The sequence below is a fragment of the Nipponia nippon genome, unplaced genomic scaffold, assembly GCF_047370975.1.
Source record: "Nipponia nippon isolate SJK-2023a ecotype South Korea unplaced genomic scaffold, ASM4737097v1 scaffold_4, whole genome shotgun sequence".
NCBI classification, from domain to species: Eukaryota; Metazoa; Chordata; class Aves; order Pelecaniformes; family Threskiornithidae; genus Nipponia; species Nipponia nippon.
In genome coordinates this window covers 8,884,503-8,901,721 of record NW_028262358.1, presented here as the reverse complement: position 1 = coordinate 8,901,721, position 17,219 = coordinate 8,884,503, and the positions used below count along the sequence as shown (strand labels likewise).

The 17,219-nt window shown below is 42.8% G+C and overlaps 2 protein-coding genes across 6 annotated transcripts; both read right to left on the bottom strand.

The window, feature by feature from the left end:
• Positions 1 to 718: 718 nt before the first annotated feature.
• Positions 719 to 8,334, bottom strand: OTOR (otoraplin). 2 transcript variants are annotated; one of them, XM_087775954.1, is made up of 4 exons: positions 5,257 to 8,334; positions 4,638 to 4,777; positions 3,946 to 4,056; positions 719 to 1,831 (listed from the first exon to the last, which is right to left on the bottom strand). In XM_087775954.1, exons 1-4 carry the CDS (start codon positions 5,378 to 5,380, stop codon positions 1,799 to 1,801), a joined length of 408 nt encoding a protein of 135 aa, XP_087632080.1. In that variant the 5' UTR covers positions 5,381 to 8,334; the 3' UTR covers positions 719 to 1,798. The 2 variants fall into 2 exon arrangements, with proteins under 2 accessions (XP_087632080.1, XP_009474450.1); XM_009476175.2 differs by having other exon boundaries at positions 719 to 1,033.
• Positions 8,335 to 8,485: 151 nt separating this feature from the next.
• On the bottom strand, positions 8,486 to 16,729 carry SNRPB2 (small nuclear ribonucleoprotein polypeptide B2). 4 transcript variants are annotated; one of them, XM_087775950.1, is made up of 7 exons: positions 16,604 to 16,729; positions 16,205 to 16,291; positions 14,061 to 14,233; positions 12,166 to 12,306; positions 10,966 to 11,019; positions 9,394 to 9,482; positions 8,486 to 8,873 (listed from the first exon to the last, which is right to left on the bottom strand). In XM_087775950.1, exons 2-7 carry the CDS (start codon positions 16,266 to 16,268, stop codon positions 8,714 to 8,716), a joined length of 681 nt encoding a protein of 226 aa, XP_087632076.1. In that variant the 5' UTR covers positions 16,269 to 16,291; positions 16,604 to 16,729; the 3' UTR covers positions 8,486 to 8,713. The 4 variants fall into 4 exon arrangements, with proteins under 4 accessions (XP_087632076.1, XP_087632078.1, XP_087632077.1 ...); XM_087775952.1 differs by having other exon boundaries at positions 16,599 to 16,641; XM_087775951.1 differs by lacking the exon at positions 16,604 to 16,729 and adding an exon at positions 16,475 to 16,597.
• Between the last annotated feature and the right edge of the window lie 490 nt (positions 16,730 to 17,219).

The window sequence follows — 17,219 nt, the reverse complement described above, 5'->3', positions numbered from 1 at the left end:
GCCCTTCTGGAAGGTTCTCCGCCGGCTGAGGCACGGGGCGCGCTTCGAGGGGAGCCGGGGCTGCACCCGCCGTCAGGCCGCCACAAGAGGGCACTCGGAATCGCATTTAGGGTTTAGTTTCCGAGGCAGAGTACCCACCGCTGTTCCGTACCTTCAGAAACGTGCTCGTTCGTAAAAAATTAAATTTTCTACTTCTTCACCCGATCCCGTGAGCGAGGCTCTCCACGACATAGCAGGCATGCCAGTACGCCTGTTAGAGCCAGAGAGGGATCAGCAGGATACCGCCTCCCGTTCTCGTACTTTGGACATTTAGCAGAGGCTAAACATCGTCTGTACCAGTACTTCGGGGAGCCACAGGGCACGGTGCTCCCCCCCGCCGGGGGAGGCCCTGGGCGGCCACCATCCCCAGCCTTACCCCATCCTCCTGCTCCAGCCCGCGGCTCTGAGCCACGCTTTCAGCTTCAACGTGCCCCGCTTTCAGCTTCAACGTGCCCCGTACCAGCACACGCGACAGGTGAGATGCTCTTTACGACACACTGCTAAAGCCCGTATTTAGCTACTGGTGATTTCGCAGTTGTTGGAGAGTCCTTTCAACAAAAATGATTTAATTCCAGTGAGTCAGAGATGGCTTACCCAAGGAAGGCATTTTTAATACCTAATACACGGTGTAAGGTTATGGCAGGAAAATGCAGGTCAAGATTGCACATCTAATCCCGTACATAGCTTATTTATACCACACACACTTACAGCGATTCAAAGGCTATTAGCTTTATTAACAAGTAACGAAGTATACGCAGGTAAAAAATTTCTAAAGAACAAATCCTGTATGAGACTATTTCCCCATCCCAAATCACTCCCTTTAAATGAAAACTTTCTTGTTTTGAAGAAGGATTACTTGTTTCACAAACATCTATTAGAGGAAGGGCTGTGTGTTCAGGGAGGGTGTCCAGGTTTCCTCCTGTCAACTTTCCCTGGTAGCAGCCAAGAGATTACCTGGCCGCTTTCAGCGCTATTCACAGAAGAAATCAATGTCCTGAAAAAGGGAGTTAAAAGGAGAGATATTTTGAGATTACTGAAGGATTAACGTTCCTTTATCACCCCGCAAAGGCACATGAGTAGATGCAAACACAGAATACACTATAATATACTCAAAGTATTCTGGAAAGGAAAAAGGTCTTTCGTCTTTTGACTCCTTTTGCATAGTTGGGATGATTTGTTCCTGCCATAAATTTTTAAAGTGAATTAGGCAATACCACCTTCTCTCTTCATTTCAAATGATTCCTTTATCTCCCTTTTTTGTTTTGTATTCCCACATCCATACCTGGATTTATTAGTCATATGTAACCCTTTATCCATAAACAGTTCCTAATCGCACATGAAAAGGATGTTTTAAACAGGCTGAGGCTATGCAATACACTTGCTATGGAGAAATGTGACTAGAAAATAAATGCCAGTATTTTGCTTGAAAACTTCCAGCATGGGATAGACTTCCACAGCATATTGCTTTCATCTAACTTCCTGCTATTATCTTATACGGCTATGTAGATCTCGATTCTGCTGCAGGGAATTATCACACCGTGGTGCTCAAACTGTACGACGTTTACATTAGACCAGTGTATCACATATAGCTGTCCACTGGAAGCAGAAGATGGAGAGCTGTTTCAGAGCAGATGCTTACTGGTAATGAAAGTACTCTCATCTTAGCCAGCAAATGGCCAATTTTAAGTGATCGAGGGAAGGCAGGCAATCCAACACCACTTTGTAGTACACACAGTCTATTGTGTTGAGTCTGTTGTGTTCAGTGTGATTCAATGGTTCGGAAGTAGCAGCACTGGGGAAGAAAAAAAAATCTGCTGAGATTTATTGCTCAAACAGCAACCAACGGGCATGGATTACCCAGTGCTGCACAAAAGGATGCTGCGAGAAGTTTAGTAGCAGGGTCTGTAGCTAATGGCATACATTGACTCCAACAGTGAAAATTACTTTTTTGGGGGTGAGAATAACAGTAAAAGGAGGGTCAGAGACACAGAGGCCCCCAGACTGATGTCCCCTTTCAGGCTTCTCTCCAGTGCAGCAGGTGGCCCCCCCGTAATACTTTTCCCCATCGAGTTCCCTATCAGTTGCTGCTCCATGCAAAGCCACTTGTGTGTGCCACCCAGTGCTTTGATCAGGGGCAGGTGCCACATGCTGATTAACCATTAAGCTTTGGGCATCGTCAGGTCCCCTAATATAAATGGCAACCCCTTCCCAAGAGAACCCATCGTAACGCCGGTATTGGGCTTTGCAGGTGCAAGGCCAGGAAAGCAAGACAAAAAACATTGCCAGCGGCGCGGGGGAAGGTTACAGAGCTGTGAGCAAGAGACCAGCTTCTGACTTGCAGATGGAAGGCTGGTGGCATTAGAGGCATCTATGGTGGTGTGCAACACTAGCTCTGTGTAAAACAGCACCTTTAAGGGATATTTCTGGAGCAAGCAGCATGCCCATACACAGGTCAGTCAAGATGGGCTGTAGACTGTTTTAAATGTGAACTTAGAAAAAGTCAGATCCTTAAGCTCACGTTTGCAACATACAATTGAGAGCAGTAGAAAAAGGAAAATAACTTATCCGTACCACCCTTCGTTTTTGTTGCAAAGTTTCTGCATAGCAAGAACGTGAAGTAAGGGTGAAATGACTGTGAAAGTCTGTGTCAGTAGTTTTGCGAAAGAAAATGACTTTCCAACTAAAGTTCTGCATGGCAGCCTGACAACAGCTCGTTCTGGACCCCGAGTCAGCCTGCAGGCTAAGACATCACTTTAACCTACCTCTGCTTCCAGTTCAGCTTGCCATGCAGCAGACTGGCTGTCATATTGTTGAGAAAAGAGCTTAGAAACATATTTTAGTCATTCTTTCATGTTCTGTGACTAATTAATGGGAGCAATGCTTCTGGGCCAAATTCAGAATAGCCTAATGTAGTGTCAAGAAAAGCAATCACTTACCCGAGATTCGCATTTCCTCAAATAAAGCTGGCCTGACACATTATAATGCAAATCCTAGCAACTATTAACATGAAACAAAATTCTTCCTTTCATTTATTTCCTCTGTGTTAATGAAACCCATCTAATAATCCGGACCTAGGCTTAAAGACTCCATATACAATTTCAAGATTGACACGCCAATCGTATTTTACCATATACTTTGAAACAGCATATAGCTAAATAGTCAATATTGATGAAGATAATTACTGGAAATCTACCATTCAATTTGTTTTAAGCATAGAAATAAGCTACTAGTACGCATTAATTATAAGCCAAACCATACCAGCCTCTGAGAAAGGACCCTCCTCGTCCACGACTCTGTGAAGCTTTTCAGTTCTTCAGTAAAATTATGAATTGTCTGGTGTATGAGACTCTACTGTACATAATCGGGGGCAATCACCCTTTCAGAAATACAGCCTACTTACAGAACACTATCGTGTTTCCAATAGCTTTTTAATTCAGCTTTTTGATGTACCAATAACTTTGTTATGAGAAAGCAAGCATGCTTTCAGTAAATCAGGAGTTCTGTATGACAGTGTTCACCTATATATACAATTAATAGAAAGCGCACTTGTACGCGTTACTGAAGTACGCAGCACAATATCCAGACTCTAAAAAAGAAAGCTTCTTGCAACGTATCACAAACGGTTTGGGTAAAACTTACGTGGCCTTGCAGGAATACTATTCACATCAATAGGAACTCTAATAGAATCGAGCCCTTAATGCAGCATTTGTAATGCCTGCAATATCAGAGCGTATGTTCTGGTTCTATTGAGGCTATTTGCCTGCATAAAGGCCCAAAGATTGGATCCCTAAGCATCTGTGATATGCTACAATCAACTGCCACAATTATGATTTGTTTTTACAGCAAATTAGCATTACACAGCCAAGTGTAATTATGTAGCCAGCTGGGCTTTTGCAAATTCCTTACCGTTGTAGGAACGGTCTTATTGGCTTCTTGATAGACATGTTGTTCTGAGACTAAACTGCTAGGGAAATAACCAACTGTCCCCATATGGTCTTCATACTGTTCTCCATAAACCTTCAAGCAAGGAGATGTATAATTAGGTACCTTAAAACAGTCCTCATCTGGTTCGAGCTAGTTTATAATTTAGTCAAAAGCAGTTACTAATAGTGTTTCTTACTCTGGCTTTAGATTTCCTAGTTTCCAATTAGCTGGCACATGAAACAAACCATTAACACAAGTTCTGATACAGGCATACATTTTTTGGAGTAAATTAATACTGCCTATAGTTTATCCAGACTTTTTTTTTATAAATGCAGCTAATATTTATCTCTGCTTCCCTTAAATTTAAGAGTTTTATGACCAACTGTGATAAAAGCTTTCTCCTCCATCGTTTCAGCAAACAGCCACAGAAAAGAACTGTTGAGCCTTTCTGTAATGGTTCAGTTCATAATTAGCATATAGTTATTGAAGATATTTCATAAAAAAAAAATTAAACCCCTCAAGACTCCTCAATCAGTTTAAGTTTAAACATTCACTTTGAAAACTAAGTTGCTGCTTTAAAACCCCCAATAGCTCAGCGTTAGCATCCATTTCTTGACAGAAATGCGTGTTAATCTACTTCTGGTTTGCTCATATACACAAGAATCTCCTCTTACACTTCCAGCCCAGAATTCTCCAGAGTCTTTTTCTTTCACTAGTTTTGAGTAAACATAAATCAACTGCCCTTTTTTAATATTAATGAATCTGCAGTCTGGAGCATTATAATCCTCTTCTGCTCTGGCAAGGGAAATAGTGTCTAGGAAATAAAAAAAAGAATGAGGTGGACAAATGTAAGTACATATATACTTTTAGAGAGAGAAATATAAATACGTGTGTGCTTGTATGCACACGTGTAAAACTATTTCTACAGATAAAAGTAGGTTATCCTGAAATTAATAAAAGTCTTCAAGAATTTGTTCTGCTCATTTTTCTATTCTCCAGTAAGCAAAGTCATGGCTTAAGAATGTGCCATTTCATCACAGTGGAAGTTACAATCCTTCTCTCTACACTCACCTTTCACTTGAGTGAAAAATATCCTTTACAAAACCCTTTTTGCAGTAAAACTGCATGTGACATTCCACATAACCCCTCCCATTCTGCTTTTAAAGTTGACAAGCCAATGCAAATATAACAGAGCTAAATAAGCAGAGTAGTTTTCCCGCGCACTACTGCATCCAAACCCCACAGTCATTTTTGAGACTGTTTTGTCCTCAAAATTAAAGCAAAATTACTTACAGACACAGTTGTCATCAGCACACAGCTTCTTGCTGGCAAGCTTGTCCATAAAAATTCCAGTTACAAGAGGACACATTAACCCGAGACGCAAAAGTAAAATAACCAAATAAGCATGTCGTGTCATTTTTCTTTGCTGCAGCACTTGCCGAATGTGCGCCAGGTCCAGCAATCCCCGTCTTTTATGGAAGAGGCAGACACCTGGACAAACATGCTGGGCCAATGGGAAGGGGTCGGGGCGACATTCCACCCCGCCAGAGGAGCCGCAGGCGGGAGGAAGACCTCAGGGTCCACTCACAAAACCAAATCCCTTCCCAAAGCCGTTCTGCATTAACATTTCAATCAGCAACTCTATTTAAACATTTTAAGCCTTTCTGTAGTTGTCCATAGTCTTAATCTTACCTCAAGCAAAGTTTGAGAATGAAAATTAAGTCAGACCCTGGTAAGCAGCAAAGGAAATTACATCCTTCCAAATCCTCAAGTCCTTCATTTTCCCAAATGCTCGCTGACAAATGTAATCTTCCCTGGACCATAAACCCTCAGAGATTTCCCTGTTACAGTCTACAGAAAGCACCTACTAGGACCCTAACACATGGTAAACAAATGTAAACAAACCATTTGGGAGTTGAAACACAGTAAAAAGGCTTTGCAAGTCAGCAATTTAAATCTGAAGTCTAAAAGTTCAAGCACCACATACGTGTATAGGCAAGATCCCTTCCACAAGGAGACGCGGTCATGAGCGAGACACACAGGTTACGCCAGGACAGTGACTGTTTCACTTTTGTTTACATAGCTGAACTCAAGTTGAGAGTTTGCAGATGCGAGATGCTGAACAACACGCAGTGCCACAGGCTGACTTAAAAGGTCCTCTTTGCGCCTTGGAGAGGACATCTAGATTCATCCAACTTCCCAATATCTTGTCCTAGCATACATGAGGCAAGACTTGTAGGGAGTATTTTAATTAAAAGAGATGCACACACACGCAGAAAAGGAACAACCACCGGAGTTACTGCGTTGTAAGCGATTCACACCACAGCTGCCAGGCTACAGAAAGCTGGTCTGGATCAGGCCTTCTAAGTGACCAAGAGCAAGTTTGGGAATTTCCAAAACGTCACCCCAGAGAACCAGCGCTACCCGATTCTCGAGGAGGCCTGAAGAGCTGCTGGCGGTACCAGCTTTCAGTCAAGAAGCAGAACAGAGGATGCCGTCAACTCTCATCCAAAATCCTACACTCTCTTTCAAAGAGCATCTTGCCATTTCTAGCATCACCCTCCTACTACAGCTGACTTCACCACTTTCTCTTCTCATCTTCCAGCCCATTACTCCTTCCTCCAACCTCCTGTATGTGGTGCCAAACTTCCTCTGCAGACACCTCCACACGAACCCTTCTAAGTGAATAAAGGTGAAGAGCGGTGGTATGCAATGGTAGTCTCCTGTACACAGACTGGCGGGATGCAAGGACAGCATAATTGATAGCGATAAAACTATGACTGCAGAAGGGAAACATAAGGTTCATGACGGAATAACAGTCACTTTTGTTCCCTTACAGGCACGTTGAAACGATTTTCACTTGCAAGTATTAGAATACTTGTGAAATCACAAAAAAAGAAATACCACTAAAAAGAATGAAAAAATACATATGACATATACATACGACAGTAATCGAGATGACACTGGAAGGGGCATCATCTTTCATCTGCTCCCAGAGTACACTGCAAGATTTTTCAGGTCTCCTGCAAAAAAGGTGGTTTATGTAGCCAGTTTTATGCTACAGATGGACTGAAACATAGCACTTGCTCAGGAATTGAGTGAACATGCCAGAACTACCATATATAATATACCCAGAAGTATACCAAGATTTTATAAAAATCAATCTTGCTTTCCTGAAGGTGCAGCACTTTGTCCAAAGAACAGTTTTAAGTCCGATCTCAATTGTTTCGGGACACAAACTGGGGGAAACAGATGCTCTGCAGCTACAGCTGAGCCCACAAAACAGAGGAAGGGACCGCACTGAGCCACGGTCATAGATGAAAGGCTACGGCCTCCAGCATCCTTCCTCCCACCCCCATTGACCAAATTACTTTGGAAACAGAAAAAAATCTCAACGCTTGCGATGTGGCTACAATGCAAAACCTTCTTCCTTGTAGTTTCTTCCCTAAACATCAGCTACTCCAAGACCTACCCGAACTACTTCTAAAGGAAATCATGCTAACCCCATCCCTTCTTTGTCTGAAAGGGCAGTTAGAGGCCTCACAGAGAAAGTGTTCAAGAAGTGACGAATAGTGCAACACGAGGAGCACGGTGCAACCGCTTCCTCTCAAACATTAATCTTCAAGGGTCTGATTGCAATCCTCCTAGCCAACACCATGCAAGAGCTACTACAAGATTCACCAAAAATAAACCATATTTTAAGTAAACTTCATTATTCTCTTAACCTAAAATATCTTTCTAGGTCTTCCATCACCTGAACAAAACACTTCAGCTTTTGAAGTGATTTTTGCACCCAAATATTTAGAATACTTACAACTTACAATACTACATCTGATTACTTCACTGCGTTCAGTGTATTTCATGTCACACAAGACCTGTAAAGGTTTTTAACAAATGGGGAAAAAAAACCAAAACAAACCAAACAAACCAACAACCCAAAAAACCAACACCAACCAACAAAGCCAGAAGCTTTAGGACATGTATTTTGGAAAAACCTGCCTAAAACCGCAGCATCAGGCTCATCTGCATTGTCCTTGTGAAGAGCCAGAAAGCTCTTCCTAAACCATTAATTAAAATCACTGGTAATAGGGGTGGAAAGAGCAGAAGAAAAGACAACAGATAAACTTTTATGTTTCTTCTGTGGACCTGCTTCTACTACCAGCCATCATTATAAAGACAAAACCAAGCTGAACAACAGTGCTGTCAAACTGTAATCAATTTCTACCCATACCTGGAAAAAAAAAAACCGCTCATGAGAAGTTGTTTTTCGTAAGTGACAAAATTATTCTTGCTGAAAAGCAGCTGTCCCCTTCATAATGAGGCTGAAGATTAAGTGTTGCATTTATTCTGAATATGCTGACATTTAGCATTCCTGCTTGTGCTTTTTGCTCTGGAAAGACAGCTATTTTTCCAGCACTCACTTCTGAGAAATGAGCGTCACCTTAAAGGTAGTTAAACCAATATACTGAATAAGCCCTGCGAGCCTAACAGATTGAGAATAAGACAGATTCGAGGAAAAACATGGCTTGAAAACAGCATAAACTGCATTTATTTTATAAAAATTAGTATTTCAACACAAACATTTACTACCCAGTAGATCCACGGAAATCCTACGCCTGTCCTGGCCGTTGTGGCAATTTTACGCAAGTCTTGAGTTTTCTGCAGAGAACAGCAAACATGCTAACTGATCAAAAGTATCACCGTATTAAAAAAACAACTATCCACAGAAGTCCTTTGTAGGAGCATCCGGTTATTTCTTCGCGTAAGTGATTTTCATGGCATGAGATGGAGTAATCTTGAATCCTTGGAGAGCATCTCGAGCAGCTCCTGCTTGATTCTCATTTTCAAACTCCACAAACGCAATGTCATGGCGCCCAGGCACTAAGCGTACTTCTTTGAATCCAGGAAACCTTTAAAATAAGGTGAAAGAGTCAGATAATATTTCCTAGTTTCATAATACATCTCTCCTCAGTAGCCATAAGACCTTATCATAAGCATCTACTAGTATAATAGTTCCTACTAATGAAAGATTTAAATCGAGAGGTTTTACATATCCAGTCCTTAGAACCATGCCTCAGTTAAGAATCATTACGTGGAAGCAATTTAATCAGTCTTGTGCACATACGGAAGCAACTTAAGCTACTTTTAAAATTGCTCCTGCTCGTGTAAAGTCTTTAATATTACAGTCACCCGCTTAAATCCGGTGCAGACTGATAGTAGATAACTTACACAATCAAGACCAGCTACGAAAAAATCGGATTTGCTTTCTGCACCAAGTCATCAGAACTGACATCTGTAATCTTGGCAGTACGACAAAGAACTGAAATACCTCCAGAAGAAACTCATATTTCTAAAAAGTCAGCTTGCCAACCGAGAAAAAGCAGGTAACAGAAGAATTCAAAGGAGAAGGCCTTTCTACTCAAAACTTACTGATTGAATAACATGGACAGCATCATCTCATTTGTTTCCTCAGGCAAGTTATTAAGGAAAAGGATATAGTTTGGTGGGTTATCAGGCACCTGCAACAACAGAAGATCAAAGCTCAGAAGATTATACACAGCTATCTGTTCCTCTGCATCTGTCTGCAAGATTATTTGAACCCAGACTCACATATCCTTAGTTTTGCTCATAACACTGCTAGCGGGACTTCAGTATACCTTCATGCAATATAGAGACAGTGCCCCTTGGTTCTCTTACACGGACATATTGATTTGGAGAGGCTCTTATTTCCACGAAAATCACAGTAACATATTGCCTTAGATGTCATGTTGAAGCTTGACAGCTCAACAGCTGATACTGCAGCACTCTCAGCACTGGTGGGGTGGGACCCAAGTGCCCAAGCACTGGCTGCAGCGCTGCCCCAGACACCTGTACGGCAGCGGAAGAACCCATAAAAGACTCGCAGCCTTCCGGAAGAGCACTGGGAGGCCGAGATAAATACCCCGTTTCTGCAGTAGTACCAAAATACTGAGTATCTTTGGGCAACTGAAACCCACAAAACCCACATGGTTTTACTACAGTGCTCTATTCAATTTTGTTAATTAGAAACCCCATTAGATTTAAAGCTTTAGAGTCTTTAAGAGATTTGCCTGCTAATATGAATTTGTCGCAACCCACCAGACACAGGGCTGAGTAGTCAGTTTGCTAACACTGGACTGAAAGGCTGGAATCTCCCCAAGTCATCAAGGAGATTACAAAAATAAAAAGAAACTGGACACCACGACTTCAAACGTCCTAATAATGGTGCCAAGTAAGTTAATGCCTCAGCAGAACAATTTCCTTCAGCCGATGGAAATATTCCAGGCAGTGCCATTAGAAAACAAACTTCTGAAGTTCAAACAAATACCTAGACACTCAGTGTTGTGCTTGGATGCAAACTCACGTACACTATTGTGCCTTGTTACAAATAACACCTGAAAGAAAACCCAGGCTGGGAGCAAGACATTCTCCCCTGTGGGTTATGTATGCAATTCTCAATGATCGTACTCAAGAAGGAGATGCAGGGCAGGCAAAGATACTCTTCTACAGTATTTGCTCTCCTGCAAATCCTGGCTCTTCAGTACCTCCACTTCTAACACACATGAATCATTTAGAAGGTCACTGAGCAGACAAGATGAGTGAAGCTTAGGGAGTTGTTGCTACATCTCCACAAAAATCCTTTGGAAAATAAGACACTTGTAAGAAAAAAGAAAAAAGTGAGCAGAAGACCCCCAAACTCCTGAAAGGAAGCTGTGAGGCAGATATTCTGGCACCCTGTGTAGTCTTCCTTCTCCTTTTCTACTACTAGAACAAAATAAGTTAAAGGGAATTTATGTCAACCAGATATACTAAAAGCGGCATTTGTTTTACTGTGATTTAGCTGTTAGACAAATGTCTCAAAGAACAAAAAGGAAGCTGTAAAATATATCCTCAAGTTTCCATGTGTAACAAACTGTTATTCATAGAGAATAATTTTAATCATTAGTGCTTTTAGTCACCAAAAAAAAAAAAAAAAAGCATTACCTGCTGATTCTGTGCTGCAGTCCCTGGGGCACTGGCTGAATTTGGTGTTGCTCCCTAGTAAATAAGTACAAAATAATTTTACAAAGGTGTTCTGTTAGAAATACGTAAGCACACATCACCATGTTTCTGTACAACTCAAGAAGTATGTTAAGCTTTTCTTAAGCTACAATCCAAGGAACACTTTTTGGTTATGAGATACATCCCAACGGGAAACATAAAGCATGTGAATTTCGCTGAACTCCAAAACCAGGCAATCAAAGAAAAAACATCAGTAGTATCTGATCCGACTAACAGCCAAGTCAGCAGATACTGCACATCACTATTTCTCCACATTATAAAATTTGTTTTAATAGACAGGAAGGAAGTAGTTTTGAAAATGAAGGCCTAGACAGGACATACCCAATAGGAGAAAAATAGGTGTTTCCACCGAGGACTCCAGTTTAGCAAGGATAACTAAAGCTATTACCATTATAGCTAGTAGCAATTATTTCTTCCTAAGATATTTGTATATAATGATCGATTTTTAAATAAATCCTAAGAAATCTGAATATTCTACCTAGAAAATGTTGCTTTCTGTGAACAGTCTTGTCTCTCCTTGATACCAGTTTGTGCCTTAGCAGGAAGTGTAGTTAAATAACACAACATTCAAAATCCATGCCTTGATGTTTTCTGCTATACTTCAGCGCATAAATTACTAAATGTTGTTAGTTTAGGCCAGGCCAACCCTTAGTGGAGATATATTCCAAGCCAACTCCTTTTCCATCTACCTGTAAATCAATGATCTTGTTCCCATTTACCATTCTTCAGTGCTTACAGAGCAAATAGGGCATTAAAACGCCAAAGGGAAAAGCTGGTTGAGCACTGGAAGCTGGCCTTAAAGATAAGCACGTAGCCCTCCTTTTTTCTTTTTTAAAAAGAGGTTAGTTTCCACTTTGGTTTATTGTACCTTTGTCCTGCATCTTTGTTTTCATCTGGTAATAGCAAAGGAGGTGTGGGGGGGGGAAGGAACAGCAAGGACTATGTAATCAGCCCCCTCTCCTTCAACTTCTAGTGAGTACTCAAGAGCACTAGCTATCAACAGACCACAATTGAGGGAACTGAGAAGTACCAAAAGACAATACTTAAGCCTAATAAAAAAAAAAAAAAATTAAAATAGCTTTTGTGTTTGTTTTTTCTTTTTTAAACAGAGAAGCAGCTTACCTGGATAACCTTTTTATTTGCTGCATTTGCTGACTGCTCCAGAGATTTGGCCTTCTTCTTTTCCTTCCTCTTCTCCTTATCGGCAAAAGTACCACGCATTTTAGAGATGATATCAGAGTCTGTTTTTGCATACTGAATACGCTTTTTAAAAGGAAAAACATCAGTACATTTTTCAGTTAATAATACTGAACATTTTGCACCACTTTCATTAACTGTGTTCTACTGTGCATTTACACATCTTTTGCAGGAACTTCTTATATTAAAAATATTGTTATAAACTGTAGGTATGCTTACGGAGTATCTAATCCTCATAATTAATTCTGAGCACAACTACAGAACTCTTTTAAACACCTAGGATGGAAATTACTAATTGTAACTCATTGAAATTGGAACTCTATTCACCTAACAGCATCTTTTTAACATCTGTCAAGGTCACAGACGCACAAAGCGATACAAGGACATTTGACAAAATTGGCACTAGCTTCTATTAAAAAACCTGAGAGGATTTTTTAACCCCATTTTAAGGGGATTTAAAATTTTACAGTGATTTCTCAAACCTCTGCAGAAAACTGAGTTCAGCAAAACTCAGCATTCTTAAACAGAAAGGCAAGTACCTGCCTTAATCCAGAGCAGATTGCATAAATTGTGTCAGCAGCACAACGGTGCTGGTTTTCTGACAAAGGCTGCTGGATGCACTAGGCAGGGAGGCGAGCACATTCAGCTACGAGTATACAGGTGTGCAACATTATACATGCACACACTCCTATCGCTTTTACTCTCAGAGACTACCTCGATACAAAATTACACAGCAGGTGAAGATATATTTTTTTTAACGCTTTTGTTTAGTGCTTAGGTAGAGTATGCATGCTGCAGGCAATATTAAAGAGGGAAGTACACCTGAAAGCTTATGAAGCTTTCTTTTTACTATTAAGCTTAATCTTTTTACTTCCTAGTGAGTTTTACTGAGCACAAAACTCTTTAAGGGTAAATGACAGAACTGAGCTTGCACAATTCCTCGTGAAGGAGTTCATTAGCGAATCTGAAAGTGTTACTGAAAAAAGCTCATTGCTCAGAAACACAACTGTCTGTGCTCTCCTTAATGCTCAAAGCTGTGAGCTGAAAGCCAGTATTAATATATCCATCCATCGCTGAAGTCAAGCAGGCCATTTGCATGTATCCTTACGCCTCACAAATAGTCGCAGAATTAAGAGATGCCTAATTATCCAAGCAGGCGACAACGTGTCAATTGTTGTGTTATTCTGCACATTATAGAGTACACTATTAAATGACGTTCTACCAACCAGCAGTGCATTTGCTTCACTGAAGTTATACTGAAATTCAGTTATTTGGTTTGGTGACCTGATGCGTGCACAAGCAGAACTGGCCATTGATTTACAGAATAAATCACTGGTCACATCTGTTGATTTCTGCAAAGTAAGCTGCAGAAATCTTCACCCTACTCACTGTTACCTCAAAAAGGAAGCATCATATTCTAGCTATTTATTACGAATATAATAGTAATTAAGGTTACTCTAGATAAATTAACTGAAAGCACCTAATTTCAATAACATTACAGAATGAATTTAGTCGGTTCAACAGAAGACGTGATGAGTAAAATGGAAGTATTTAAGATCTTGAAAACTTTAATCCAGCATAGAAAAACAAAAAGCCATCACTCAGGAAATGTAAATGCTAAGTTCAACGTGTGTTTTACCTACAGTCTCTTCGGCATCCCTCTAGATTGCATAAATACATCAAGACATGATGGAACGGAATAACAGTACAATTATAAGTACACGTGATAGCTCATTCACAAGGTGCAAGTACCAAAACACTGTATCGTACCATGGCAGGTTGGTTTTTTTTCCCTTTAAAAAGCTAATAGAATAACTTACCATTGGTTTCCCATAGAACGGGAAGCCTTGTAGTTGTCTCAAAGCATTGGTAGATGACCCAAGTTCTTTAAATATAACAAAAGCCTGTCCTCTCATCTTCATAGTCTTTAAAGCCACAATGTCGACCACATGACCAAACTGTGAGAATAATGCATACAAGGACCTCTTCAGTTCTGTTGACAACATGAAAAAATAGATTATAAGAGGCTACACGCAAATGTCCACTTCTGCAGAGTTTGCTGTCCTTCAGGGACAATGCTTTTTGCCAGCTTTAGCTCAAACAGTGATATGTTACATGAGTTTAGTCAAAAGTGTTGCACGAGTACAAGTTTACTTGCCCAGTATTTCTAAGTTGGTGTATAACGCTTGGTTTCACACCTCAAGTATTCAGCTAGTGAAAAATCCATTCTACCATTCTATGAGAGTAAAAGTTACACAAGGATAAGTATATACAGTTCTTCATATGCATACATATACACACACTCTCACACATTCAAGTATGATGTATGAAAGCCAAATACTAATCAGAAAATCCATGCTGTAACACGCAACAGTAAAGAGGTATGGCTTAAAAGAAGAACGCGGCAAAATAGTAACAACTTAAAGGCTAATTTAATATGGAAATTTTGTTTGTAACTGTTTAATCAATTCTCTCACGCACATGAAATATTTTTTCACATTCTGGATCCGAGTCTATTTTTGTATGATCACAGTGTACCTTACAACTGCAATGGATTTATTGTCATTATTTACAATCACCTGACTACATGCCAAATTAAACCTTACTCTTATCCAGTCAAGCTAAATAAATCCTCTGTATTGCATGATTATTCTAACTCACAAATCTTACATTTGTAACATTTCAGCAACATAAGAGCACTGCCTCTTGTTTATTGCTGTTAAGACTTGGTAATACCAGCCCACTGTCACTTTCTCCAGCTGCTCTTGACCAACCACAGCACTGTATTTTTTTTTAAAGTTTTCTTATCAAAACACTTTCCTTAAAAATAGCTTCAAAAACTGTATTAAAAAAGATAAATCACTTGTAAACTTTACAGGTAATTTGAAATCCTACCTTTAAAAATTATAACCATGCAATTTCATAATGGATACTTACTAGTTTATAGGGCACTTAACATGCTACAAACAAAGCCCCAAGTTAAATTTATTCAGTAGAACCATCTTGACAAGCTAATAAATAATTTCTCGGCAAAGCTGCTTCCACTTTCAGATCTCTCTCTGAGACACCCTGAAGAAACATTTAAGTAGTGCTCCTCTGATCCAGGCACTCAGTTCACAAACAATAACAAATAAATTACCTTGATCACTTTAGATTACAAGCTAAGCATGAGTAGTAAGTGGATGGTTCTAGGCAGACACTGAACACACAGCCAGATAAGGGCAAGAGATTGTGGGGTTTTTTTTAGCACACTGCAAGGAGCTGAAATTCCTCAGCACGAAGCCAGGATGGATGGGGCTCAGAGCAACCTGGTCTAGTGGAAGGTGTCTCTGCCCGTGGCACGGGGGTTGGAACTAGAGGATCGTTAAGGTCCCTTCCAACCCCAACCATTCTAAGATCAGTCTCTAGAGAGGGCTGCAGTAACTGCACGGCAGCGTCTCTAACAGGATGATACAAAGCAGGTTAGCTCGTGCCACGCTCACCGCTTTTACATGGTGCCAAAACAAGTGAGGAGCACACAGGTGCTCCCACATTTCAGTGAGGGGACTGCTGACCACCAAAATGTGTGCCAACATGCCTCTCAGCATCCATCGGATATTCTGCTTACTGCTATCGTTAGTTATCTGCTGACGAGCAAACTTAATGTATGTGATTAGCTACAGAACTAGAGTAGAGAGGCAATCAGAAGCTTCCTTAGAAACAAGGACCCCGGCTTACAAAAGACTGAAGTTTGCAGTCTGTTTGTTGACTTTAGCTGCCGCTTCCCCGCAAGCAGCGCTTGGCTGAGAGCTCGGCCCACGACCACCATCCACCAGCCGTGGGGCGCCTCAGGGAGCCGCGGCAGCCCCCGAAGCCACGGCCCTGCCACAGCGCCCAGCGCTGCGCGACAGCGTACGACCAGGCGCGGAAGCCAGCCCGGTGCGACGGCCTCCGCTTTCTAACGGCGAGCCACAGACTCCCATACCTTCTTTCTTTATCTTGTCATTGATGTTGTTGATGTAGATGGTGTGGTTCGGCCTGATGTCCATCCTCGGGGCGGCTGCACACCTGCCTGCGGGTAGAGCACACGCGGCAGCCGTCAGCGGCCCGAGCCCCCGGGGAGGAGAGCTGCCAGCGCCGGCAACACCCCGGCCCCCGGCAGCGCAGCCTGCGCCGCTCCCCGCGCCGCGGGAGCTGGGACGGGCCCCGGGGGCTGCCCGCCCTCCCGCAGGCCGCACGCCCGCCCCGCTCCTACCCTCCCCGCGCGGGCGGGTCCCAAGGACGGCGGGACAGGCGCTCCCGGGAGGCAGCCCCGAGGCAGCCCACCATCCCTCCTCTCCTCCCGCCCGGGCCTCGGGCCCCACGCCGCCGCACCTCACCTCACCTTCTCCCACCGAGATGGCGGCCGGCGCGTCCCGCCCCGCCCCGCCCCGCCGCGCGGCGCAGGCGGCAGAGCCGCTCCCGCAGCAATCGATGTGCCGAGCGCCGATGCCTAACGGCGCCTGCGCAGTGGCAGCCACCGCCCCGCGCGGGGGTTGCTCTGCTGGCGCCATGTTGGTGGGGAGCCTCCGGCGCCGCCGCGGCGGCCGGTGTGTGCTCGCACCGAGATAAACGGGGAAACGGGTCGTAAAGCCCTTCGACGGGCAGGCCGTTCCCAGTAACGTGGGTGAGCAGACTGTATGGGTTGTTCGTTCCCGGGCCTGTAGGGCAGGCCTGGCCCCGCGGCGGCCCAAGGGCCCGGCGCCCCAGCTGCCTCCGCGGGTCCCGCCGGGCGCCCCTGCCCGTGCGGGGGAGGGGTCGTGCCCGCTCCGCGGCTTGGCGGAGCCCGCAGAAACGCCTCGGGGAGCTCGGTCTGGCTTCGGATCGGCGCCGGGGTGAGAGGGGGTCGTAGTCGGGGCTCTGTGGAAATCAGCGAGGCTGGAAACTGACCGAAATGGGGATTTCGTGCCCCGGGTGTTGGCGCTGCCTTGTGCCTTGAGCATAAAGCTGGCGGTGGGGTT

Bases quoted from the DNA above. Each gene is read 5' to 3' on its own strand.
- OTOR (XM_087775954.1), bottom strand. From the start codon at position 5,380: ATGACACGACATGCTTATTTGGTTATTTTACTTTTGCGTCTCGGGTTA. The intron at 4,057-4,637 runs GTAAGAGGAGAT...CCTTGCTTGAAG, and splicing joins GAGAATTCTGGGCTGGAAGT to GTTTATGGAGAACAGTATGA. The intron at 1,832-3,945 runs GTAAGGAATTTG...TTTCTTCCCCAG, and splicing joins ATAAGACCGTTCCTACAACG to TGCTGCTACTTCCGAACCAT.
- SNRPB2 (XM_087775950.1), bottom strand. From the start codon at position 16,268: ATGGACATCAGGCCGAACCACACCATCTACATCAACAACATCAATGAC. The intron at 12,307-14,060 runs GTAAGTTATTCT...CCTTTTAAAAAG, and splicing joins CGTTCTATGGGAAACCAATG to CGTATTCAGTATGCAAAAAC. The intron at 11,020-12,165 runs GTAAGCTGCTTC...CTTATTTACTAG, and splicing joins CAAATAAAAAGGTTATCCAG to GGAGCAACACCAAATTCAGC.